The sequence below is a fragment of the Corella eumyota genome, chromosome 2 (assembly GCF_963082875.1).
Source record: "Corella eumyota chromosome 2, kaCorEumy4.1, whole genome shotgun sequence".
NCBI lineage: Eukaryota > Metazoa > Chordata > Ascidiacea > Phlebobranchia > Corellidae > Corella > Corella eumyota.
In genome coordinates, this window is record NC_137491.1 from 20,930,121 (window position 1) to 20,954,715 (window position 24,595).

The following is a 24,595-nucleotide window of genomic DNA, read 5'->3' on the forward strand; positions in this document are numbered from 1 at the left end:
GCTAATTAGATGATTAGAATTAAACTATAAAACAAATGCTTGAATTATTTCTAGTCAAAAAAATGCAATTTTGTTTACGATGTTGTTATAAGATTTTAATGTTATATTTTTACTTCAATAAAACATACAGTTACTGTAAATTTTTTTATTTTAATGCTTTAAATTATTGTTAATTTATTAAAAATGGTGCGAAGTCAAGAATTTAACAGTGGCCATACTGATAAAATATTTAGAGAGTTAAACAGGTTTGTTAACTGCAATGTAGAATTTAAGATTGTTTAAGAGAAGTATAATATAATTAGAAAATATGCTACATAACTTAACAAAAAGGCATTATTAAACTAAGCAACAAGAATATCACAATCAACTTAAAGCCAGTTATTTTAATAAGGATAATAAATTTTAAAAATATTTTATACTATATTTATAGATAGTGTATAAAATAATCTTTTAGCTATTTATTGTTTTTATGTCAGGGATAGAAATGGAGACAAAGTTTATTGTGATGTCATAATCAATGATGGAGTGAAGGAGCATTCTGCTCACAAAAACATTCTTGGATTTTTTTGTGTTTTCTTTGGAACAATGTTTACAACTGAGGTATAATAAAACAATTTAATAACTTTTAATGACAAAAAGTTTATACAGTAAAGTAGTCAAATGCGTTTTATCACAAAATAGTTTTATCAGAAATCATAGTGTCTTTATAATAAATAGGTTTCAAGCAAATATATGAGTTTAGTCAACTTGATTTATGCTTTTTCAGATGAGAGAGAAATACAATCCCATTGTAAAGATTCAAGGAATAAGCTCGGAAATTATGGAACTTATTTTAGATTATGCCTACACTGCAAAAATCCTGATAACCGAAGAAAATGTCTTCGAGATTATGGAAGCAGCAGATTATCTACAAATTAACGGTAAGATTGATATTATAGTTTTAACCTTAAAATTACAACGTGTTATATATTTAGAACTTCGCAAGTTTTGTGGAGGATTTCTGCAAACCATTGTTGATGTTGAGAATTGTTTAACCATGCTGGCTTATTCTCAAAGATACAACCTTGAAAACTTAAAGCAAGGAGCCCAGAAAATGATTGCTGATAATTTTGAAAACGTTGCATCAAAGCAAGAATTCATCAAACTTTGTTTCGAGGATTTGCTTTCTCTTCTAAAATTAAAAGAAAAAAAGGCAAGAAATATATTTTTCTTAGTTTTTAAAGTAAATAAAGTTCTGCAGTAAACTTAACAAATTAACTTTTATATTTTAAATATTTAAATACTTACCAACTTTAGGTTTCATCTGAGAAGGTCATTTATAATGCGATGATGAATTGGATAAAACATGACAGCAATGAACGACAGAAACATGTTAACCAATTGTTTCAATCTCTTGATCTTCTTAAATTTGACAGAGAATTTCTACAACAAGTTGTTATGAAAGAGGTCAGTTTAGTTATAAATATTGTATTGCAACTGACAGTACTCTATGTGTGTTGGGAGGTGATCTTTCACATTGAGGATAAAGTTATTTTACAAAAAATAAAAATAACATTTTGTACAAACTTTTTTGCAGGATTTGATAATGAAATCTATGGAATGTTCTCATTTACTTCTTTTTGCTTTAGTTAGTTTTGCCCCACCAGAAAAAAAAGGTCAACTTATATTTATTTATAAAACTTTAGTTAAATTTTTTGTGGATGAAGGAATAATATTAAACCCAACTTTATAAAATTTGTGATTTATTTTTAATTATATGTACCATAAACTAGAAAAAAATTTTGTTTTAGTTAAAAGGTAAACCAAACTGTTTAATTATTTTACCTAAATATATTATTTTCTTTTTTATTTTTCTTAAATAACATTTTTTTAACATTAAAATTGCAGATCCAGCAAAGTTACTTATTATGGGAGGGTATAGTTATAAAAAGGAAGCTATTTTGTTTAACACTGTTACCCAACAATGGACTTCAATGCCAGTATGTTAGTTTTAAATATATTGGATTGTATTTTAATTCAAGAGTCTAAATTTTTTATAATTTCTTGTGCTAACAGTTGTTGTTTTAAACAGGGGGATTAGTTTAAGTTGTAAATATTTAATAAAATTGCTAATATTTTTTTTAAATAAGGTAAAAGTATAAATTTTTTTAAGCTATTTAATGTGAACTCAAATAAAGTATAATTGTAGGAATTAAATGAAAAAAGGTCTGGAGCTACATCTGCTGTTGTCAACAAAAAAGTTTTCATCATGGGAGGGAGGGATAAATCCTCTGTTGAGAGTTTAAGGTTAGATGAAGTAGATCCACAATGGAAAGTTAAAAGTCCAATGAAACAAGCTCGGTGGTTTGCATCATCAGCTGTCATAAATGGTTGGTTTATAAACTTTTGCAATTTTAAGAAAAAGAAATTAAACTTCTTTTTTAGAAATTTATTTAGTTTTAAAGTGGTATAGATTTTATTAACACAATTTGAGTCTAGAATAAATAAAATATTTTAAGGTAAAAAAAATAAATATTCTTACAAACTAATTAATGATCTTTTTAATTAAAACATTTTTTGGTTTTTGAAGGTTTTTTTTTGTAGAGTATTTAAATCTTGGTAATTATTGTTGTAGATTGTATTTACACAACTGGAGGGCAAGATGAAAATGATATTCTTTTATCAAGTGGGGAATTCTTGGATGTGAGGACAAATAAAAGGGGAAATATTCCTGACATGATTGTTCCACGTAGCGATCATGCTTTACTTGCTGTAAAAGGTAGACATACAAATTTCATGTAAATTATTTCAATGTTTTTTCGACTGCAAAAATTTATATTAACGATCAATAAAAGGATGTCATACGATTTAATTAAATATTCAATTTTAATTAATTTGGTTTGGAGTTAAAAAAACAGTGCGGTAAACAAATAATTATACAGTAAAAATGGTAAAGACTCCAAATATTCATGTTCAGGTAAATTATTTGCAATCGGGGGAGTTGATGATAAAGATAAAAGTTTAAATTTATCAGAATGTTTTGATTTTGATAAACAAAAGTGGTCTCTTCTTTCTCCAATGAATCAGGGTGTTAATGATCATGCAGCTGTAGTTTTGGATGATCACATATTAGTTACTGGTAAGTCAAATTTTTTTAAAGTTAATTTTTTTTGTAATTGTCTTTAACTTAAAATTTATTTTTTAACAGAGACAATTATTAAATTTAATAGAAATAAAAATAAAAAATTTTCCTTTTTTTAATTTTTTTATCCAAAGCAAATTAAAATTTGAAAAACTTTAAACATATTTTTTCTAGGTGGATGTCGAGATGGCATCGGTGCAGTTTTATCAGTGATCAAATACAACATTATTACTGATACATGGTCAGAAGTTGCACCACTAAACAAGGCACGATATAGTCACTGTGCCTCAGTTGTAGATGGCAAGATTTATGTGGTTGGGGGCAGTGATAACAGGTAAGTTAAACTAAATATTTAGTTTGTAATAATTTATTAAACTCTGGTTTATTGTTTTATTATTTAGGGGTTATGTTAATTCCATTGAAACATTTGATCCTATGAACAACAAGTGGACAATTATTGCTGAAACAAAAAAGGAAATATATTGTGCAACAATGGTTGTTGTTTAATGCCAATATTAATACTTGTGATGTCATAATGGTTAATTTATTATTTTAATACTTTTTTTAACCACATAACAAGTACATTTTAAGAATATTTTTTCGTGGTTGTTTAAAAACAATATTTAAAATTTATGCATTTACAAAATATTCAAAGTTTTTTAATAGATTATTTAAACTATTGAAAACCTGTAAAATATATAACTTGATATCTATATATGATTTTATTGATTTTTTTATTTTGTATAATTTTATAAAACTGTTTTATTTTAGTTTAAAATTGACCACTAATGGTTATAATCTCTTAGTATTTTTTTTCTAATTGATTCTTTTAAAATATTATTTGCGTTGAATTTATGTTTTTAAATTAGGACCATTTTATAAATTGAATGTGTCATCTTTTTTGTTCATTAACATAATTTAATTTCTAATGTATTTATGTTTTGCATCTCTAACCACTGTAGTTTTACTAACCATAATTTTGTTTTAAGGTTTTAGGTTTGTTGTTAATGTTGTTTAAATTTGTTTAAAAATGGTTCGAAGTCAAGAATTTAACAGTGGTCATACTGATAAAATATTTGAAGAGTTAAACAGGTTTGTTAACCACAACTAGTTTTAATTTAAAGTCAAATTCAATAATATGTAATAAAATATTTATACCTTAAAATAAGTTGCTTAAAGATAATGTACCGTTTTTCATGTCAGAGATAGAAAAGGAGACAAAAATTATTGTGATGTCATAATCAATGATGGAACAAAGAAGCATTCTGCTCATAAAAACATTCTCGGATTATTTTGTGTTTTTTTTGGAACAATGTTTACAACTGAGGTAAATAAAAACAATTTAAAAACTTTCAATGGCAAAAAGTTTATACAGTAAAGTAGTCAAATGTGTTTTATTACAAAATAGTTTTATTAGAAATCATAGTGTCTTTATAATAAATAATGTTTAAGCAAAAATATGAGTTTAGTCAACTTGATTTATGTTTTTACAGATGAGAGAGAAATACAATCCCATTGTAAAGATCCAAGGAATAAGCTCGGAAATTATAGAACTTATTTTAGATTATGCCTACACTGCAAAAATCCTGATAACCGAAGAAAATGTCTTTGAGATTATGGAAGCAGCAGATTATCTACAAATTAACAGTAAGATTGATAATATTATAGTTTTAACCTTAAAATTACAACGTATTATATATTTAGAACTTCGCAAGTTTTGTGGAAAATTTCTGCAAACCATTGTTGATGTTGAGAATTGTTTAACCATGCTGGCTTATTCTCAAAAATACAACCTTGAAAACTTAAAGCAAGGAGCCGAGAAAATGATTGCTGATAATTTTGAAAAGGTTGCATCAAAGCAAGAATTTATCAAACTTTGTTTCGAGGATTTGATTTCTATTCTGAAACTAAAAGAAAAAAAGGCAAGAAAATTATTTTTTAGTAGTTTTTTAGATAAAAAAGTTGAGTTACAAACCTAGAAAATTGATTTTTATATTTAAAATCCTTAATAATATGCACAACTTTAGGTTTCATCTGAGAAGGTCATTTACAATGCGATGATGAATTGGATAAAACATGACAGCAATGAACGACAGAAACATGTTAACCAATTGTTTCAATCTCTTGATCTTCCTAAATTAGGCAGAGAATTTCTACAACAAGTTGTAATGAAAGAGGTCAGTTCAGTCATAAATATTGTATTAAAGATTTTAAACTGTTTAACTATTTTCTTACCACTGAAATGGGTAACTGGCATTACTCTATGTTTGGGTCATAAAGTCGACCTTTCATGTTAAGGATAAAGATATTTTTAAAAAATTATCTAAAAAATAAAATTAAAATTTTGTACAAACTTGTTTGCAGGATTTGATAATGAAATCTTTGGAATGTAATCAAATGCTTATCTCTGCTTTGGTTAATTTTGCCCCACTAGAACAAAAAGGTCAACAAATATTTATTTATCAAATTTAAATTAAATTTTGTTGTAGAATAAATAAAATTTAATGACCTGGTCATTTTAAGTTTTTTTCATTATTAAAAACTGTAAAAATCGTTACTTTTAGATTAATTGTTGGCCAAATTTGTTTTCATATTAATTTGGTATTTAAGTATATTTTACTCTTTTATTAAATATTTAATTTTTTTAATTTTATGCTGCAGATCACGCAAAGTTACTGATTATGGGAGGGTATGATTATGAAGAGGAAGCTATTTTGTTTAACACTGTTACCCAACAATGGACTTCAATGCCAGTATGTTAGTTTTAAATATATTGGATTGTATTTTAATTCAAGAGTTCAAAATTTTTAATTACTTGGGCTAACATTTTTTATATTAATCAGGTCAACCTATTTAATTTGTTGTAGTTTTTTAGGGGTTGTACTAAAATACGCCCGGGAGGCCCGGGGGGCCCGGGGTAGGCCCGGGGTATGTGCTGAAAGCGCGGGGTCAGTCCAAGAGCTTCGGTGGTATTTATTTAAGTCTCTGGGTGTTTATATGAGGCTCGGGCTATTAATATAAGTCCAGATTGGTTTATACGAGTTTATATGAGGCCCGGAGTGTTTAAATAAGGCCTGGGGTGTTTTATACGTGTTTTTATGGGGCACAGGGTGTTAAAAAATGGCGCAGGGTGTTTTATACATAGCTCGCGTCGTTTTATCAAGTTTATATGAGGCCCGGGGTGTTTATGTGAGGCCCGGGGTGTTTTATCATGTTTATATGAGGCCCGGGATGTTTATATTAGGCCCGAGGTATTTTATACAAGTTTAAATGAGGCCCGGGTTGTTTTACCGAGTTTATATGAGGTACGGGGTGTTTATATGAGGCCCGGGGTGTTTATATGAGGCCCGGGGTGTTTATATGAGGCCCGGGGTGTTTATATGAGGCCCGGGGTGTTTATATGAGGTACGGGGTGTTTATATGAGGTACGGGGTGTTTATATGAGGTACGGGGGTTTATATGAGGCCCTGGGTGTATATATGAATCCCGGGGTGTTTATATGAGGTACGGGGTGTTTATATGAGGCCCGGGGTGTTTATATGAGGTACGGGGTGTTTATATGAGGTACGGGGTGTTTATATGAGGTACGGGGGTTTATATGAGGCCCTGGGTGTATATATGAATCCCGGGGTGTTTATATGAGGTACGGGGTGTTTATATGAGGTACGGGGTGTTTATATGAGGTACGGGGTGTTTATATGAGGCCCGGGGGTTTATATGAGGCCCTGGGTGTATATATGAGGCCCGGGGTGTTTATATGAGGTACGGGGTGTTTATATGAGGCCCGGGGGTTTATGTTAGGCCCGAGGTATTTTACCGAGTTTATATGAGGCCCGGAGTGTTTATATGAGGCCCGGAGTGTTTATATGAAGCCCGGGGTGTTAATATGAAGCCCGGGGTGTTTATATTAGGCACGGGGTGTTTAAATGAGGCCCGGGTGTTTAAATAAGGCCCGCAGTGTTTAAATAAGGCCTGGGGTGTTTAAGTAAGGCCCGGAGTGTTAAAATGAGGCCCGGGGTGTTTAAATAAGGCCCGGGGTGTTTATGTGAGGCCCGGGGTGTTTATATTAGGCTCGGGGTGTTTATATGAGGCCCGGGGTGTTTAAATAAGGCACCGGGTGTTTAAATAAGGCCCGGGGTGTTTAAATAAGGCCCGGGGTATTTAAATAAGGCCCAGGGTGTTTTATACGAGTTTTTATGAGGCCCTGGGTGTTTAAATGAGGCCCGAGGTGTTTTATACAAATTTTTATGAGGCCCAAGATGTTGAAATGAGGCCCGGGGTCTTTTATATGAGTTTTTATGAGGCCCGGGGTGTTAAAATGAGGGCAGGGGTGTTTTATACGAGTTTATATAATCCCCGGGGTGTTTTATACTAGTTTTTATAAGGCCCGGGATATTTTATACGAATTTTTATGAGGCCCGGGGTGTTTTATTTGAGTTTATATGAGGCCCGGGTTGTTTTATCGAGTCTATTTAGGCCCAATGTGTTGATATGGCGGCCGGGGTTTTAATATAAGGCTCGGGGTGTTTTAGATAAGTTTATATAATGGCCCGCGTTTATATGAGGCTCTAGTTGTTGGTTTCAACATCGAAAAAAATTTCAATTTTCAACTTTTATTGAATTAAATCGACCATCGAATTTTTTTTGGTCAACATACTTTATGCATAAAATATATAGGCATATTAAAAGCAACAAATTACCATATTTTCAATATTGTATAAAAAAACCACAGAAAAAGAATTAAACAATAGACCTGAAAAACTATTTTAGCAAGATTGTTGTTTTTCCGTTGCGACAACATTTTTGTGTCGTTTTTTTTTTCTTCTAGTAACGTGTTCTGAATAAATTTCGCAATAATACAAACCTTATATGGCACACTTTACATGTAAAAACTACAATTCTACTTTTAATTAGCTGATAATTTTATTACGTGATTTATTGCTATACATGTGTTATTTGTCCAATTTCAGAATTTGACTGTAAATTTGATTTGCAAGCCTTTAAGTTGTGCCAATAATATTAGCGATATATCAAAGACATTTTGGAATCTTATTAAGATTTTTAAGTTTTTTTTACAAATAGTGCAATACTTTGTGTTATAGGATGTTCTTTTTTTAATAAAGCAGGCCTCATATTAACACATCGGGCTTTATATAAAAACCCCGGGCCCCATATAAACACCCCGGGCCTCATATATACACCCAGGGCCTTATATAAACTTGTATAAAACACTCCGAACCTCATATAAACACCTCGGGCTTCATATAAACACCCCGGGCCTTATTTAAACACTCCCAGGCCTCATATAAACTCGTATAAACCGATCTGGACTTACATTAATAGCCCGAGCCTCATATAAACACCATGGGACTTAAACAGATACCACTGAAGCTCTTGGACTCACCCCGGAAATTTTTTAATAAAATTTTTGAAATAAATTTGTAGGAATTAAATGAAGAAAGATGGGGAGCTTCATCTGCTGTAGTCAACAAACAAGTTTTTATCATGGGAGGATATAAGATATCCTCCGTTGAGAGTTTAAAGTTAGATGAAGTAGATCCACAATGGAAAGTTGAACCTCCAATGAAACAAGCTCGGTGTTATGCATCATCAGCTGTCATAAATGGTTGGTTCATAAACTTTTGCACTTTTAAGAAAAAGAAATTAAACTTGTTCTTTAAAATTTTATTAATTTTAAAGGTGTATAGATTTTATTAACACAATTTGAGTTTAGAATAAATATTATATTTTAAGGTAAAAATAATAAATATACTTGAAAACTAATTAATAATCTTTTTAATTAAAACATTTTTTAGGTTTTTAAGGGTTTTGTTTTGTAGAGTAATTTAAATTTTAGTAATTATTGTTCTAGATTGTATTTACACAACTGGAGGCCAAGATGAAAATAATTTTACTTTATCAAGTGGGAAATTCTTGGATGTGAGGACAAATAAAAGGGGAAATATTCCTGACATGATTGTTCCACGTAGAGACCATGTATTACTTGCTGTAAAAGGTAAACATACAAAATTTCATGTAAATTATTTTAATGTTTTTTCGACTGCAAAAATTTAGATTAACGATCAATAAAAAGATGTCAAACGATTTAATTAAATATTTAATTTTAGTAAGTTTGGTTTAGTTTTAAAAAAAACAGTGTGGTAGACAAATTATACAATAAAAACAGTAAAGACTCTACATATTTATGTTCAGGTAAATTATTTGCAATCGGGGGATATGATAATAAAGGTAAAACATTAAGTTCATCAGAATGTTTTGATTTTGATAAACAAAAGTGGTCTCCTATTTCTTCAATGAAATATCGTGTAAATGAACATGCAGCTGTAGTTTTAGATGATCACATATTTGTTACTGGTGAGTAAAATTTTTTTAAAGTAAATTTTTTTTGTAATCATCTTTAACTTAAAATTTATTTTTCAACAGAAACAATTATTAAACTTAATGGAAATAAAAATAAAATTATTACTTTTTGAAATTTTTGTATCTAAATCAAATAAAAATTTGAAAAACTTTAAACATATTTTTTCTAGGTGGATTGAAAGATGGCTCAGTCACACTTTCATCAGTGATCAAATACAATATTATTACTGATGCATGGTCAGAAGTTGCCCCAATGAACAAGGCTCGATGGGGTCACTGTGCCTCAGTTGTAGATGGCAAGATTTATGTTGTTGGGGGCTTCGGTAAAGGGTAAGTTAAACTAAATATTTAGTTTGTAATAATTTATTAAATTCTGGTTTATTGTTTTATTATTTAGTGGGTATTATCATCCAGTTAATTCCATTGAAGTATTTGATCCCACAAACAACAAATGGACAATCATTGCTAAAACAAAAAGGAAAATATTTCAGGCAACAATGGTTGTTGTTTAATGCCAATATTTATATTTGTGATGTCATATTGGTTGATTTATTATTTTATTACTTTTTTTAACCACATAACAAGAACATTTTAAGAATATTTTTGTGGTTGTTTTAAAACAATATTTAAAATTTATGCATTTAAAAAATATTCAAAATTTTTTAATAGATTATTTAAACTATTAAAAACCTGTAAAATATATAACCTGATATCTGTAGATAATTTTATTGATTTTTTTATTTTGTATAATTTTATATAACTGTTTAATTTTAGTTTAAAATTGACCACTAATGGTTATAATCTCTTAGTATTTTTTTCTAATTGATTCTTTTAAAATATTATTTGCATTGAATTTATGTTTTTAAATTAGGACTATTTTATAAATTAAATGTGTCATCTTTTTCATTCATTAACATAATTTAATTTTTAATGTATTTATGTTTTGCATCTCTAACCACTGTAGTTTTACTAACCATAATTTTGTTTTAAGGTTTTAGGTTTGTTGTTAATGTTGTATTAATTTGTTTAAAAATGGTTCGAAGTCAAGAATTTAACAGTGGTCATACTGATAAAATATTTGAAGAGTTAAACAGGTTTGTTAATTAAAAATCAGTTTTAATCAATGTAGAATGTAAAATTGTTTAATAAATTGTTTATAATATGTTTTTTAAAGATAATGATTTGTTTTTCATGTCAGGGATAGAAAAGAAGACAAAGTTTATTGTGATGTCATAATCAACGATGGAGTGAAGGAGCATTCTGCTCACAAAAACATTCTTGAATTTTTCTGTGTTTTCTTTGGAACAATGTTTACAACTGAGGTAAAATAAAACATTTTTAAAACTTTCAATGACAACAAATAGTTTATACAGTTAGGTAGTTAAATGTGTTTTATTAGAAAGCATAGTGTCTTTATAAAAAATTATTTTTCAAGCAAATATATTAGTTTAATCAACTTGATTCATGTTTTTACAGATGAGAGAGAAATACAATCCCATTGTAAAGATCCAAGGAATAAGCTCGGAAATTATGGAACTTATTTTAGATTATGCCTACACTGCAAAAATCCTGATAACTGAAGAAAATGTCTTCGAGATTATGGAAGCAGCAGATTATCTACAAATTAACAGTAAGATTGATATTTTTATAGTTTTAATCTTAAAATTACAATATATTATATATTTAGAACTTCGCAAGTTTTGTGGAAAATTTCTGCAAACCATTGTTGATGTTGAGAATTGTTTAATCATGCTGGCTTATTCTCAAAGATACAACCTTGAAAACTTAAAGCAAGGAGCCCAGAAAATGATTGCTGAGAATTTTGAAAAAGTTGCATCAAAGCAAGAATTTATCAAACTTTGTTTCGAGGATTTGATTTCTATTCTGAAACTGAAAGAAAAAAAGGCAAGAAATATTTTTTTATTTTTTTAAAGTGAATAAGTTCTGTTGTAACCTTAACAAATTAACTTTTATATTTTAAATATTCAAATACTTACCAACTTTAGGTTTTATCTGAAAAGGTCATTTACAATGCGATGATAAATTGGATAAAATATGACAGCAATGAACGACAGAAACATGTCAACCAATTGTTTCAATCTCTTGATCTTTTTAAATTAGGCAGAGAATTTCTACAACAAGTTGTAATAAAAGAGGTCAGTTGAAACATAAATATTTTATTGAAAGGTTTTAAACTGTTTAAATATTTTTTACCGCTGGAATGGGTAACTGGCATTACTCTATGTTTGGGTCGTAAAGTCGACCTTTCACATTAAGGTTAAGATATTTTTAAAAAATTATCTAAAAAATAAAATTAGAATTTTGTACAAAGTTGTTTGCAGGATTTGATAATGAAATCTTTGGAATGTAATCAAATGCTTATCTCTGCTTTGGTTAATTTTGCCCCACTAGAACAAAAAGGTCAACAAATATTTATTTATCAAATTTAAATTAAATTTTATTGTAAAATAAATAAAATTTAATGACCTGGTCATTTTAAGTTTTTTTCATTATTAAAAACTGTGAAAATTTTTACTTTTAGATTAATGGTTGGCCAGATTTGTTTTTATATTAATTTGGTATTTAAGTATATTTTACTCTTTTTATCAAATATGTATATATTTTTTTAACATTTAATTTGCAGATCCAGCAAAGTTACTTATTATGGTAGGGGATGATTATAAAAAGAAAGCTATTTTGTTTGACACTGTTACCAAACAATGGACTCCAATGCCAGTATGTTAGTTTAAAATATATTGGATTGTATAAGAACCCAAATTTTTAATTTCTTGGGCTATTATTTTTTTAAATTAGGTCAAACTATTTAATTTGTTGTAGTTTTTTAGTACATATTTATAAAATTGCTAATATTTTTTAATAGAATTTTTGAAATTTATTTGTAGAAATTAAATGAAGGAAGGTATGGAGCTTCATCTGCTGTTGTCAACAAACAAGTTTTCATCATGGGAGGGTGGAATAGTTCCTCTGTTGAGAGTTTAAAGTTAGATGAAGTAGATCCACAATGGAAAGTTGAAAGTCCAATGAAACAAGCTCGGTTGTGTGCATCATCAGCTGTCATAAATGGTTGGTTTATAAACTTTTGCAATTTTAAGAAAAAGAAATTAAACTTGTTCTTTAAAAATTTATTCAGTTTTAAAGTGGTATAGATTTTATTAACACAATTTAAGGTCTACAATAAATATTATATTTTAAGGTAAAAATAATAAATATACTTAAAAACTAAATTAATGATCTTTTTAATTAAAACATTTTTCAGTTTTTTAAGGGTTTTGTTTTGTAGAGTATTTTAAATCTTAGTAATTATTGTTCTAGATTGTATTTACACAACTGGAGGCCAGGATGAAAATAATATTACTTTATCAAATGGGGAATTCTTGAATGTGAGGACAAATAAAAGAGGAAATATTCCTGACATGATTGTTCCACGTAGAAACCATGTATTACTTGCTGCAAAAGGTAAACATACAAATTTCATGTAAATTATTTCAACGTTTTTTCAACTGCAAAAATTTGGATTAATGATCAATAAAAAGATGTCAAACCATTTAATTAAATATTTAATTTTAATTAATTTGGTTTAGATTTAAAAAAACAGTGCGGTAAACAAATTATACAATAAAAACGGTAAAGACTCTAAATATTTATGTTCAGGTAAATTATTTGCAATCGGGGGATGTAATGATAAAAATAGAAGTTTAAGTTCATTAGAATGTTTTGATTTTGATGAACAAAAGTGGTCTCTTATTTCCCCAATGAAATATGATGTAAGTGATCATGCAGCTGTAGTTTTAGATGATCACATATTAGTTACTGGTGAGTCAAATTTTTTTAAAGTAAATTTTTTTTGTAATTGTCTTTAACTTAAAATTTATTTTTTAACAGAGACAATTATTAAATTTAATAGAAATAAAAATAAAATTATTATTTTTTGAATTTTTTTTTATCTAAATCAAATTAAAATTTGAAAAACTTTTAACATATTTTTTCTAGGTGGATGGCAAGATGGCATTGGTCCAGTTTCATCAGTGATCAAATACAACATTATTACTGATACATGGTTAGAAGTTACACCACTGAACAGGGCTCGACATGGTCACTGTGCCTCAGTTGTAGATGGCAAGATTTATGTTGTTGGGGGTATGCGTAAAGGGTAAGTTAAACTAAATATTTATTTTGTTAAAATCTATTAAACTCTGGTTTATTGTTTTATTATTTAGGGGTTATGTTAATTCCATTGAAGTATTTGATTCCACAAACAACAAGTGGACAATCATTGCTGAAACAGAAAGGGGAATATATAATGCAACAATGGTTGTTGTTTAATGCCAATATTTATATTTGTGATGTCATAATGGATAATTTATTATTTCAATACTTTTTTTAACCACATAACAAGTACATTTTAAGAATATTTTTGTGGTTGTTTTAAAACAATATTTAAAATTTATGCATTTAAAAAATATTCAAAATTTTTTAATAGATTATTTAAACTATTAGAAACCTGTAAAATATATAACTTGATATCTGTAGATAATTTAACTGATTTTTTTATTATGTATAATTTTGTATAACTGTTTAATTTTAGTTTAAAATTGACCACCAATGGTTATAATCTCTTTTTTTTCTAATTGATTCTTTTAAAATATTATTTGCATTGAATTTATGTTTTTAAATTAGGACCATTTTATAAATTAAATGTGTCATTTCTTTCATTAACATAATTTAATTTCTAATGTATTTATTTTTTGCATCTCTAACCACTGTAGTTTTACTAACCATAATTTTGTTTTAAGGTTTTAGGTTTGTTGTTAATGTTGTATAAATTTGTTTAAAAATGGTTCGAAGTCAAGAATTTAACAGTGGCCATACTGATAAAATATTTGAAGATTTAAACAGGTTTGTTAATTGAAAATCAGTTTTAATTAATGTAGTATGTAATATTGTTTAAAAAATTGTTTATAATATGTTTCTTAAAGAAATTGAGTTGTTTTTTATGTCAGGGATAGAAAAGGAGACAAAGATTATTGTGATGTCATTATCAATGATGGAGTGAAGGAGCATTCTGCTCACAAAAACATTCTTGGATTTTTCTGTGTTTTTTTTGGAACAATGTTTACAACTGAGGTAAAATAAAACATTTTTAAAACTTTCAATGACAAAAAGTTTATACAGTAAAGTAGTCAAATGTGTATTACAAAATAGTTTTATTAGAAAGCATAGTGTCTTTATAATAAATAAGTTTCAAGCAAATATATAAGTTTAGTCAACTTGATTTATGTTTTTACAGATGAGAGAGAAATACAATCCCATTGTAAAGATCCAAGGAATAAGCTCGGAAATTATGGAACTTATTTTAGATTATGCCTACACTGCAAAAATCCTGATAACTGAAGAAAATGTCGTTGAGATTATGGAAGCAGCAGATTATCTACAAATTAACAGTAAGATTGATAATATTATAGTTTTAACCTTGAAATTACAACATATTATATATTTAGAACTTTGCAAGTTTTGTGAAGGATTTCTGCAAACCATGGTTGATGTTGAGAATTGTTTAACCATGCTGGCTTATTCTCAAAGATACAACCTTGAAAACTTAAAGCAAAGAGCCCAGAAAATAATTGCTGATAATTTTGAAAAAGTTGCATTAAAGCAAGAATTTATCAAACTTTGTTTTGAGGATTTGCTTTCTATTCTAAAATTAAAAGAAAAAAAGGCAAGGAATATATTTTTTAAGTTTTTAAAGTAAATAAAGTTCTGCAATAAATTAACAAATTTAATTTTAAGTTTTAAATACTTACCAACTTCAGGTTTCATCAGAAAAGGTCATTTATAATGCGATGATGAATTGGATAAAACATGACAGCAATGAACGACAGAAACATGTCAACCAATTGTTTCAATCTCTTGATCTTCCTAAACTAAGCAGAGAATTTCTACAACAAGTTGTAATGAAAGAGGTCAGTTCAGTCATAAATATTTTATTAAAGATTTTAAACTGTTTAACTATTTTTTTACCGCTGAAATGGGTTACTGGCATTACTCTATGTTTGGGTCATAAAGTCGACCTTTCATGTTAAGGATAAAGATATTAAAAAAAAATTATCTAAAAAATAAAATTTTAATTTAGTACAAACTTGTTTGCAGGATTTGATAATGAAATCTATGGAATGTAATCAAATACTTATCTCTGCTTTGGTTAATTTTGCCCCACCAGAAAAAAAAGGTCAACTAATATTTATTTATCAAACTTTAGTTAAATATTTTTGTGGATGAATGAATAATATCTAACTTTATACGATTTGTGATTTATTTTTAATCATATGTACCATGAACTAGAAAAAAATTTGTTTTAGTTAAAAGGTAAACCAAACTGTTTAATTATTCTACCTAAATGTATTATTATTTTTATTTCTCTTAAATAACATTTTTTTAACATTGAAATTGCTGATTTAGCAAAGTTACTTATTATGGGTGGGGATTGGTGTGGAAAGGAAGCTATTTTGTTTAACACTGTTAACAAACAATGGACTACAATGCCAGTATGTTAGTTTTAAATATATTGGTTCGTATTTTAGTTAAAGAGTCTACATTTTTTATAATTTCTTGTGCTAACAGTTGTTGTTTTAAACAGAGGGATTAGTTTAAGTGGTAAATATTTAATAAAATTTCTAATATTTTTTAATAGAAGTTTTAAAATATATTTGCAGAAATTAAATGAAGATAGGTGGGGAGCTTCATCTGCTGTTGTCAACAAACAAGTTTTCATCATGGGAGGGCAGGGTAGATCCTCTGTTGAGAGTTTAAAGTTAGATGAAGTAGATCCACAATGGAAAGTTGAAAGTCCAATGAAACAAGTTCGGTGGTGGGCATCATCAGCTGTCATAAATGGTTGGTTTATAAACTTTTGCATATTCAAAAGAAAGGAATTAAACTTGTATTTTATAAATTTATGTAGTTTTAAAGTGGTATAAATTTTGTTCACACAATTTGGGGTTAGAATAAATATAATATTTTTAAGGTAGAAAAATAATTACACTCAAAAACTAATTAACAGTTTTTTTCTTTATTTAAAACAGGTTTATTTTATAAGTCTTTTTATTTTATACAGAGATTTAAATCTTGGATATTATTGTTTTAGATTGTATTTACACAACTGGAGGCAAAGATGAAAATGCTATTACTTTATCAAGTGGGGAATTCTTGGATGTGAGGACAAATAAAAGAGGAAATATTCCTGATATGATTGTTCCACGTGAAGACCATGTATTGCTTGCTGTAAAAGGTAAACATACAAATTTCATGTAAATTATTTCAATGTTTTTTCGACTGCAAAAATTTAGATTAACGATCAATAAAAAGATGTCAAACGATTGAATTAGATATTTAATTACAATTAATTTGGTTTAGATTTAAAAAAACGGTGCGGTAGACAAATTATACAATAAAAACAGTAAAGACTCTAAATATTTATGTTCAGGTAAATTATTTGCAATCGGGGGACGGAATGATGAAGATGAAAGTTTAAGTTTATCAGAATGTTTTGATTTTGATGAACAAAAGTGGTCTCTTCTTTCTCCAATGAATCATGGTGTAAATAATCATGCAGCTGTAGTTTTAAATGATTACGTATTTGTTACTGGTGTGTCAAGATTTTTTAAATTTATTTTGTAATCGTCCTTAACTTAAAATTTATTTTTTAACAGAAACAATTATCAAATTTAATAAAAACAAAAATATTTTTACTTTTTGAAATTTTTTGTATCTAAATCAAATAAAAATTTAAAAACTTTAAACATATTTTTTCTAGGTGGATACCTAAAAGACATTGGTGCAGTTTCATCGGTGATCAAATACAACATTATTACTGATACATGGTCAGAAGTTGCACTAATGAACAACGCTCGATGGGGTCACTGTGCCTCAGTTGTAGATGGCAAGATTTATGTTGTTGGGGGCAGGAATAAGTAAGTTAAACTAAATATTTAGTTTGTAATAATTTATTAAACTCTGGTTTATTGTTTTATTATTTAGAGGTTCGGTTAATTCCATTGAAGTATTTGATCCCATGAACAACAAGTGGACAATCATTGCCCAAACAAGAAAGGAAATAAATGCAGCAACAATGGTTGTTGTTTAATACCAATATTAATATTTGTGATGTCATAATGGTTAATTTAATATTTTAATACTTTTTTCAAGTACGCATTTAAAATTATATTTAATTATTTTTATTGATTATTTAACTAATATAACCTTAAAAATATATAACATGATATCTGTATATAATTTTATAGATTTTCTTTTTCATATAATTTATAAAATTCGTGTGATTTTGGTTTAAAATTATTACCAATGTTTATAACTACTTTGTAATTTAGTCTTTTGAATTTTTATTTGCATTGAATTTATGTTATTTTGGTAAATTTCATAGGTTTAATTTGTGTTACTTTCCATGATTTATTTTTTAAAAATATGATGTTTGCAATAATTCATTAAACCCTATCCGCTTAGTTAATTATATTGAAGAATTCAATCCTGGGAAAAGTGAATGGACATTGGGTGCTGGAATAGAAAGGAATATAAGTGATGCAAAAATGGTGGTTGTTTAATTATATTGATGTGGCTTATTCAAATTACAAAAACACTCCGAAACGAATTCGCAATTTTTTTTTTATTTTTAGTTTATATTGTATTATTTTTATTTACAGTATATTTAATTAACATTAGCCTATATTGTAATTACCACTACACTACTATTGTATATGCAATTAAAGCTTTTATGAATATAATCGCAGTTACTTAGTTTGTCTTATTTTTAGAGTAAATTTTTAAAATATGTAATTAATTTGATTAGGCTTTTTAATTCAATATATTGCATTTTTAGTAATGCGGTAACTAATCGTTTTCTTTTTTTAGATTATTAACTAAAAATAAAGTCTTATAAATGTTCAATAAATATTTTTAAATAATGTCTAAGTTAACAAAAATAAAAACTTGGTTAAAGTATTTAAACATTTTAGTTAAGTTTACATCTTTGTATTTATTAAATTAGTTCTATGATTCAATTTCAAAAAACTGCTTTAACACATTTCTACTGGTTTTACAACATTTATTTATTTACACTTTTTTTGGTGAAATATTTTTATTTAACATTTAAATTCATATTTTTTTTAAATTATTATTTGAACTTTATTAATTTGTAATTATTTTTTGTCACATAACATTTATTCTTTTTTTTAATTTTTACATGTTAAGTATTTTCACATCATTTTAATCAACCTCCACTTAAACTTTACTCTTCCCGAAGTAGGAATCCAAGAATTGCACAACGTAGTTTCTGTACCACGGCATTTTCTTAAAAACTTTTGCCAATCTGGTCAGCATTGGGGTCGTTTCCTCCTTGGGTTCAGGTTCTTGTGGGTAAAAGTCACCCAACATACAGGTCCCCATGTTACAACAAATTGGTATGGGTCAGTCACGGATGGGAAGGCGAAACCTAAAAAATGATTTTAAAGAATAAAACCAAAACTTAAAACATGAGTTTGTAGGCTAAACATGTAGGCTATAGTAAAGTCTTATATTTTAATTTTATAAACTAAAAAAGTATTATAAAATCTAAAAAATTATCTTTTCAAAAAAAAATTGTTTAAAAGTATTTACACATCATTTAAAGTATATTATTACTTGATAAAAGATAAATCTAATGTACAAAAACAAAATTAAAATACAAAAACAAATTAAGTCAGCAAACTTGTGTTATATTAGTCTTTGACGTTGCCTAAGTAAGAAACAACCACACTTATGTTTTTGTTTTAAGTTTAATGCATCTTAAATTTGACCTTAATGGAATCAAACTCTAAACATTTAAAAAAATATTCTGAAAAATATTTTTGAAACATTTGATTGACGACAGTGAAACAGTAAACATATTTTTGAAACCAAATACCTAAAGTTTAATTCTCGCTATTGACATGTTGTTGTATATTGGTGTGATATTAGTAAAAACGTTAATGTAAAAAAAATCTCAATTTTTTAAACACTTCTCTTCAAAAAAAAAAATTACAGAAAAAAAAAAAAAAAATTACAGAAAAAATAAGAATTTATATTTTAATTATGTTGTTAAATTAATAAATGTAATAAAAAATTTTTATTTATTAAAATTATTTAAATTATAAAGGTAAGCAACGAATAATAAAGAAAAAGTAAACGTTATTAATTTAAAATTTATGATGTCTATATATTTTTTTAAATTATTTTTTTATCGGTGATTCCCCGACTCATAATTTCCCGAATTTTGCAGGTCAGCAAAATAATTTTTTTGGCAATCGAAATTCATAATTTAAACTTTTTACTTATTATTATTTAAATATTTATAAGTTTGTAACAAATTATGCAATTTTTAAAAAAAGTATTAATTCATATAAAGAGTTTATAAACGGGCTAACTGGTAATATGTTTGTTTATTTAAATGTTATTTAAATATTTTTTTGAGAAAGTGTGTAGTTAAAGTTAAGTTGTAATTGTTTTGTTTGTTATTTGGATTATAAGTTAAACTAAAAAGAACTGTTTTCCAATAAAAAGTTAGTTTGTAATAATGTTTGTAAATATGAGAATCTGACACTTTGTTTTTTTATTAAGTTTCAGGATATTTTTTGTAATATTTTAAAACTTACTGTTTAGTTTAAATATATATATTTTTGTATATATCTTTATCCTCGATGTGGGAAAGTTGTGTGTGCGACCTAAACATTAAGTAACAAATATTACCCTAACCCAGTCTCGAGTTAATTTAAGCAGTTTGGAATTTTATAGATTATAATTGCCTGGTAATTATGCTGCTGATCAAGTGCTGGCTTAGCAGAAGTTTATACTGTTTATAGTGTCTTACTCAAGGGCGCTGCAACATGAGAGCAGTGATATTATTAGGGTTGTTTTAAATTACATTGTTACTTATATTTTAATTTTTTTGACTCAAAAATAACAACTTATTTTTAATGATTTAGTGTATTGTTAATTTGTTGAAAATGGTGCAAAGTCAAGAATTTAACAGTGGTCATACTGATAAAATATTTGAAGAGTTAAACAGGTTCGTTAACTACAACTAGTTTTAAGTAATGTAGAATTTAAAATTGTTAAAAAAAACAATCAAAACTGAAAAATAAGTTGCTTAAAGATAATTTATTGTTTTTTTATGTCAGGGATAGAAAAGAAGACAAAGTTTATTGTGATGTCATAATCAACGATGGAGTGAAGGAGCATTCTGCTCACAAAAACATTCTTGGATTTTTCTGTGTTTTCTTTGGAACAATGTTTACAACTGAGGTAAAATAAACATTTTAGGAAATTTTCATTTAAAGTAACTTATACAATAAGGTTATTAAATGTGTAACTTTTACAAAAATAAATAAGTTTTATAAGAAATCATGTTTTTACAGATGAGAGAGAAATACAATCCTATTGTAAAGATCCAAGGAATAAGCTCGGAAATTATGGAACTTATTTTAGATTATGCCTACACTGCAAAAATCCTGATAACTGAAGAAAATGTCTTTGAGATTATGGAAGCTGCAGATTATCTACAAATTAACAGTAAGATTGATAATATTATAGTTTTAACCTTAAAATTACAATATGTTATATATTTAGAACTTCGCAAGTTTTGTGGAGGATTTCTGCAAACCATTGTTGATGTTGAGAATTGTTTAACCATGCTGGCTTATTCTCAAAGATACAACCTTGAAAACTTAAAGCAAGGAGCCCAGAAAATGATTGCTGAGAATTTTGAAAAAGTTGCATCAAAGCAAGAATTTATCGAACTTTGTTTTGAGGATTTGATTTCTATTTTGAAACTAAAAGAAAAAAAGGCAAGGATCATATTTTCCTTAGTTTTTAAAGTAAATAAAGTTCTGCAATAACGTTAACAAATTAAATTTTAAGTTTTAAATCATTAAATATTATTCACTTCAGGTTTCATCTGAAAAAGTCATTTACAATGCGATGATGAATTGGATAAAACATGACAGCAATGAACGACAGAAACATGTCAACCAATTGTTTCAATCTCTTGATCTTCTTAAATTAGGCAGAGAATTTCTACAACAAGTTGTTATGAAAGAGGTCAGTTCAGTTATAAATATTGTATTGCAACTGACAGTACTCTATGTGTGTCGTGGAGTCGACCTTTCACATTGAGGATAAAGTTATTTTACAAAAATTAACAATAACATTTTGTACAAACTTGTTTGTAGGATTTGATAATGAAATCTATGGAGTGTAATCAAATACTCATCTCTGCTTTGGTTAATTTAGTTTCACCAAATGAAAATGCTAAAGGTTGGTAATTATTAAATTAGGGTCATCTTAGCTTCATTTATGCGCAATAATGAAATTAAAAATTGTCCTTGTTCTATGAACAAAGTCAAATTTTGTATAACAGTTTTTTTGTTGTTGATATAAAGAGTAAAAATATTTTTAATTCATTTTAAACTAGACAAATTGTTGCTTCAATTTTAATATAATTTAATTTATATATATATATCTTATATATCCTATAGACATAAATTTTATGTTTATATTTGGTTGATTATATAGATTTTGTAGCTTCAACAAAGTTACTTATTATGGGAGGGGATAATTATAAAAAGGAAGCTATTTTGTTTGACACTGTTACAAAAAAATGGAACCCAATGCCAGTAAGTTAGTTTTGAATATATTTAAATTATATTTATTTGTTTTTGTTATCAAAAACTTATTAATAAATTTGAAGAATGTAACAGGGTCATAGTTGAAAAAATATAATAAACTTTTGTGTAGTTTGAATTTGTAATATAATTGTAGGAATTAAATGAAGGAAGGTGTGGAACTTCATCTGCTGTTGTCAACAAACAAGTTTTTATCATGGGAGGGTATAGGAAATCCTCTGTGGAGAGTTTAAAGTTAGATGAAGTAGATCCTCAATGGAAAGTTGAAAGTCCAATGCAACAAGATCGGTGGTTTGCATCATCAGCTGTCATAAATGGTTGGTTTATGAACTTTTCCACTTTTAAGAAAAAGAATTAAAACTTGTATTTTGAAATTTATTTAGTTTTAAAGTAGTATATATTTTATTCACACAATTTGAGTCTAGAATAAATATTATATTTTAAGGTGAAAAAAAATATACTTAAAAACTAAATAATGATTTTTTTAACTAAAACATTTTTTAGTTTTTTCAGGGTTTTGTTTTGTAGAGTAATTTAAATCTTAGTAATTATTGTTCTAGATTGTATATACACAACTGGAGGCAAGGATGAAAATAATCAAATTTTATCAAGTGGGGAATTCTTGGATGTGAGGACAAATAAAAGAAGAAATATTCCTGACATGATTGTTCCGCGAAGTAATCATGCATTACTTGCTGTAAAAGGTAAACATACAAAATTTCATGTAAATTATTTTAATGTTTTTTCGACTGCAAAAATTTAAATTAACGATCAATAAAAAGATGTCAAACGATTTAATTAGATATTTAATTTTAATAAGTTTGGTTTACATTTAAAAAAACAGTGCGGTAAACAAATTATACAATAAAAACGGTAAAGACTGCAAATATTTATGTTCAGGTAAATTATTTGCAATCGGGGGATGTAATGATAAAGATGAAGGTTTAAGTTCATCAGAATGTTTTGATTTTGATGAACAAAATTGGTCTCTTATTGCTCCAATGAAATATGATGTAAGTGATCATGCAGCTGTAGTTTTGGATAATCACATATTAGTTACTGGTGAGTCAAATTTTAAGAAAATTTTTTTTGTAATCATCTTTAACTTAAAATTTTTTTTTTAACAAAATCAATTATTAAATTTAATAAAAATAAAAATAAAAATATTACTTTTTGAAATTTTTTTACCTAAATCAAATTAAAATTTGAAAAATTTTAAACATATTTTTTCTAGGTGGATGGAAAGGTGGCGATGAATCAGTTTCATCAGTGATCAAATACAACATTATTACTGATACATGGTCAGAAGTTGCACCACTGAACAAGGCTCGATTTGGTCACTGTGCCTCAGTTGTAGATGGCAAGATTTATGTTGTTGGGGGTGGTGATAAGTAAGTTAAACTAAATATTTAGTTTGTAATAATTTATTAAACTCTGGTTTATTGTTTTATTATTTAGGTGGTTTGGTGGTGATCCAGTTAATTCCATTGAAGTATTTGATCCAACGAACAACAAGTGGACAATCATTGCTGAAACAGAAAGGGAAATATTTCTGGCAACAATGGTTGTTGTTTAATGTCAATATTTATATTTGTGATGTCATAATAGTTAATTTAATATTTTAATACTTTTTTCAAGTACGCAACAAGTACGCATTTAAAATTATATTAAATTATTTTTATTGATTATTTAACTAATATAACCTTAAAAATATATAACATGATACTTGTATATAATTTTATAGATTTTCTTTTTCATATAATTTAAAAAATTCGTGTGATTCTAGTTTAAAATTATTACCAATGTTTGTAACTACTTTGTTATTTTTATTAATTTAGTCTTTTGAAGTTTTATTTGCATTGAATTTATGTTATTTTGGTAAATTTCATAGGTTTAATTTGTGTTACTTTCCATGATTTATTTTTTAAAAATATGATGTTTGCAATAATTCATTAAACCCTGTCCGCTTAGTTAATTATATTGAAGAATTCAATCCTGGGAAAAATAAATGGACATTAGGTGCTGGAATAGAAAGAAATATAAGTGATGCAAAAATGGTGGTTGTTAAATTATATTGATGTGGTTTATTCAAATTACAAAAACACTCTGAAAGGAATTCGCATTTTTTTTAGATTTTTAGTTTATATTGTATTATTTTTATTTACAGTATATTTAATTAACATATAGCCTATATTGTAATTACCACTACACTACTATTGTATATGCAATTAAAACTTTTATGAATATAATCGCAGTTACTTAGTTTGTCTTATTTTTAGAGTAAATTTTTAAAATATGTAATTAATTTGATTATGCTTTTTAATATTTTGCATTTTTAGTAATGTGGTAATTAATCGTTTTCTTTTTT

The 24,595-nt window shown here is 27.1% G+C and overlaps 7 protein-coding genes and 1 long non-coding RNA gene across 10 annotated transcripts; all 8 read left to right on the plus strand.

Moving 5' to 3' along the window:
• Positions 1–183: 183 nt before the first annotated feature.
• LOC145742665 (kelch-like protein 12) lies at positions 184–24,447 on the plus strand. Its single transcript, XM_082560441.1, has 12 exons — positions 184–245; positions 477–600; positions 20,962–21,115; positions 21,173–21,390; positions 21,494–21,643; positions 21,775–21,859; positions 22,118–22,218; positions 22,364–22,544; positions 22,788–22,931; positions 23,128–23,289; positions 23,462–23,618; positions 23,686–24,447. The coding sequence occupies exons 1-12, from the start codon at positions 184–186 to the stop codon at positions 23,801–23,803; spliced, it is 1,656 nt and encodes a 551-aa protein (XP_082416567.1). The 3' UTR covers positions 23,804–24,447.
• LOC145743051 (uncharacterized) lies at positions 1,302–3,898 on the plus strand. Its single transcript, XM_082560924.1, has 8 exons — positions 1,302–1,446; positions 1,577–1,655; positions 1,888–1,979; positions 2,189–2,369; positions 2,615–2,758; positions 2,957–3,118; positions 3,296–3,455; positions 3,523–3,898. Exons 1-8 carry the CDS (start codon positions 1,327–1,329, stop codon positions 3,626–3,628), a joined length of 1,044 nt encoding a protein of 347 aa, XP_082417050.1. The 5' UTR covers positions 1,302–1,326; the 3' UTR covers positions 3,629–3,898.
• On the plus strand, positions 4,115–10,206 carry LOC145743050 (kelch-like protein 12). Its single transcript, XM_082560922.1, has 12 exons — positions 4,115–4,213; positions 4,325–4,448; positions 4,615–4,768; positions 4,826–5,043; positions 5,149–5,298; positions 5,486–5,564; positions 5,783–5,874; positions 8,567–8,747; positions 8,994–9,137; positions 9,335–9,496; positions 9,673–9,832; positions 9,900–10,206. Exons 1-12 carry the CDS (start codon positions 4,152–4,154, stop codon positions 10,012–10,014), a joined length of 1,641 nt encoding a protein of 546 aa, XP_082417048.1. The 5' UTR covers positions 4,115–4,151; the 3' UTR covers positions 10,015–10,206.
• Positions 11,011–11,740, plus strand: LOC145743481 (kelch-like protein 28). Of its 2 annotated transcripts, XM_082561449.1 has the most exons (3): positions 11,011–11,132; positions 11,190–11,407; positions 11,509–11,740. In XM_082561449.1, exons 1-3 carry the CDS (start codon positions 11,033–11,035, stop codon positions 11,665–11,667), a joined length of 477 nt encoding a protein of 158 aa, XP_082417575.1. In that variant the 5' UTR covers positions 11,011–11,032; the 3' UTR covers positions 11,668–11,740. The 2 variants fall into 2 exon arrangements, with proteins under 2 accessions (XP_082417575.1, XP_082417573.1); XM_082561447.1 differs by having other exon boundaries at positions 11,011–11,407.
• On the plus strand, positions 12,151–14,069 carry LOC145744023 (uncharacterized). Its single transcript, XM_082562115.1, has 6 exons — positions 12,151–12,238; positions 12,406–12,586; positions 12,821–12,979; positions 13,175–13,336; positions 13,514–13,673; positions 13,741–14,069. Exons 1-6 carry the CDS (start codon positions 12,167–12,169, stop codon positions 13,844–13,846), a joined length of 840 nt encoding a protein of 279 aa, XP_082418241.1. The 5' UTR covers positions 12,151–12,166; the 3' UTR covers positions 13,847–14,069.
• LOC145744024 (uncharacterized) lies at positions 14,289–14,656 on the plus strand. The gene is made up of 2 exons (XR_014281044.1): positions 14,289–14,419; positions 14,524–14,656. It is a non-coding gene; the product is annotated as an uncharacterized LOC145744024 (long non-coding RNA).
• On the plus strand, positions 14,811–15,272 carry LOC145744025 (kelch-like protein 23). The gene is made up of 2 exons (XM_082562116.1): positions 14,811–14,964; positions 15,022–15,272. Exons 1-2 carry the CDS (start codon positions 14,811–14,813, stop codon positions 15,270–15,272), a joined length of 405 nt encoding a protein of 134 aa, XP_082418242.1.
• Positions 15,675–18,286, plus strand: LOC145743091 (uncharacterized). Of its 2 annotated transcripts, XR_014280984.1 has the most exons (8): positions 15,675–15,749; positions 15,980–16,065; positions 16,234–16,414; positions 16,665–16,808; positions 17,004–17,165; positions 17,334–17,490; positions 17,558–17,724; positions 18,038–18,286. XR_014280984.1 is itself a non-coding variant. In XM_082560974.1 (7 exons), exons 1-7 carry the CDS (start codon positions 15,680–15,682, stop codon positions 17,661–17,663), a joined length of 906 nt encoding a protein of 301 aa, XP_082417100.1. In that variant the 5' UTR covers positions 15,675–15,679; the 3' UTR covers positions 17,664–17,764. The 2 variants fall into 2 exon arrangements, 1 of the variants encoding a protein (XP_082417100.1); XM_082560974.1 differs by lacking the exon at positions 18,038–18,286 and having other exon boundaries at positions 17,558–17,764.
• Positions 24,448–24,595: the final 148 nt, after the last annotated feature.

Bases quoted from the DNA above. Each gene is read 5' to 3' on its own strand.
- LOC145744025 (XM_082562116.1), top strand. From the start codon at position 14,811: ATGAGAGAGAAATACAATCCCATTGTAAAGATCCAAGGAATAAGCTCG. The intron at 14,965-15,021 runs GTAAGATTGATA...TTATATATTTAG, and splicing joins AGATTATCTACAAATTAACA to AACTTTGCAAGTTTTGTGAA.
- LOC145743091 (XM_082560974.1), top strand. From the start codon at position 15,680: ATGAAATCTATGGAATGTAATCAAATACTTATCTCTGCTTTGGTTAAT. The intron at 15,750-15,979 runs GTCAACTAATAT...TTGCTGATTTAG, and splicing joins TGCCCCACCAGAAAAAAAAG to CAAAGTTACTTATTATGGGT. The intron at 16,066-16,233 runs GTATGTTAGTTT...ATATATTTGCAG, and splicing joins AACAATGGACTACAATGCCA to AAATTAAATGAAGATAGGTG.
- LOC145743050 (XM_082560922.1), top strand. From the start codon at position 4,152: ATGGTTCGAAGTCAAGAATTTAACAGTGGTCATACTGATAAAATATTT. The intron at 4,449-4,614 runs GTAAATAAAAAC...ATGTTTTTACAG, and splicing joins GAACAATGTTTACAACTGAG to ATGAGAGAGAAATACAATCC. The intron at 5,044-5,148 runs GCAAGAAAATTA...GCACAACTTTAG, and splicing joins TGAAACTAAAAGAAAAAAAG to GTTTCATCTGAGAAGGTCAT.
- LOC145743051 (XM_082560924.1), top strand. From the start codon at position 1,327: ATGATGAATTGGATAAAACATGACAGCAATGAACGACAGAAACATGTT. The intron at 2,370-2,614 runs GTTGGTTTATAA...TTATTGTTGTAG, and splicing joins ATCATCAGCTGTCATAAATG to ATTGTATTTACACAACTGGA. The intron at 3,119-3,295 runs GTAAGTCAAATT...TATTTTTTCTAG, and splicing joins TGATCACATATTAGTTACTG to GTGGATGTCGAGATGGCATC.
- LOC145743481 (XM_082561447.1), top strand. From the start codon at position 11,033: ATGGAACTTATTTTAGATTATGCCTACACTGCAAAAATCCTGATAACT. The intron at 11,408-11,508 runs GCAAGAAATATT...TACCAACTTTAG, and splicing joins TGAAACTGAAAGAAAAAAAG to GTTTTATCTGAAAAGGTCAT.
- LOC145744023 (XM_082562115.1), top strand. From the start codon at position 12,167: ATGGTAGGGGATGATTATAAAAAGAAAGCTATTTTGTTTGACACTGTT. The intron at 12,587-12,820 runs GTTGGTTTATAA...TTTAAATCTTAG, and splicing joins ATCATCAGCTGTCATAAATG to TAATTATTGTTCTAGATTGT. The intron at 13,674-13,740 runs GTAAGTTAAACT...TTTATTATTTAG, and splicing joins GTTGGGGGTATGCGTAAAGG to GGGTTATGTTAATTCCATTG.
- LOC145742665 (XM_082560441.1), top strand. From the start codon at position 184: ATGGTGCGAAGTCAAGAATTTAACAGTGGCCATACTGATAAAATATTT. The intron at 246-476 runs GTTTGTTAACTG...TTTTTATGTCAG, and splicing joins ATATTTAGAGAGTTAAACAG to GGATAGAAATGGAGACAAAG. The intron at 21,860-22,117 runs GTTGGTAATTAT...TTGATTATATAG, and splicing joins ACCAAATGAAAATGCTAAAG to ATTTTGTAGCTTCAACAAAG.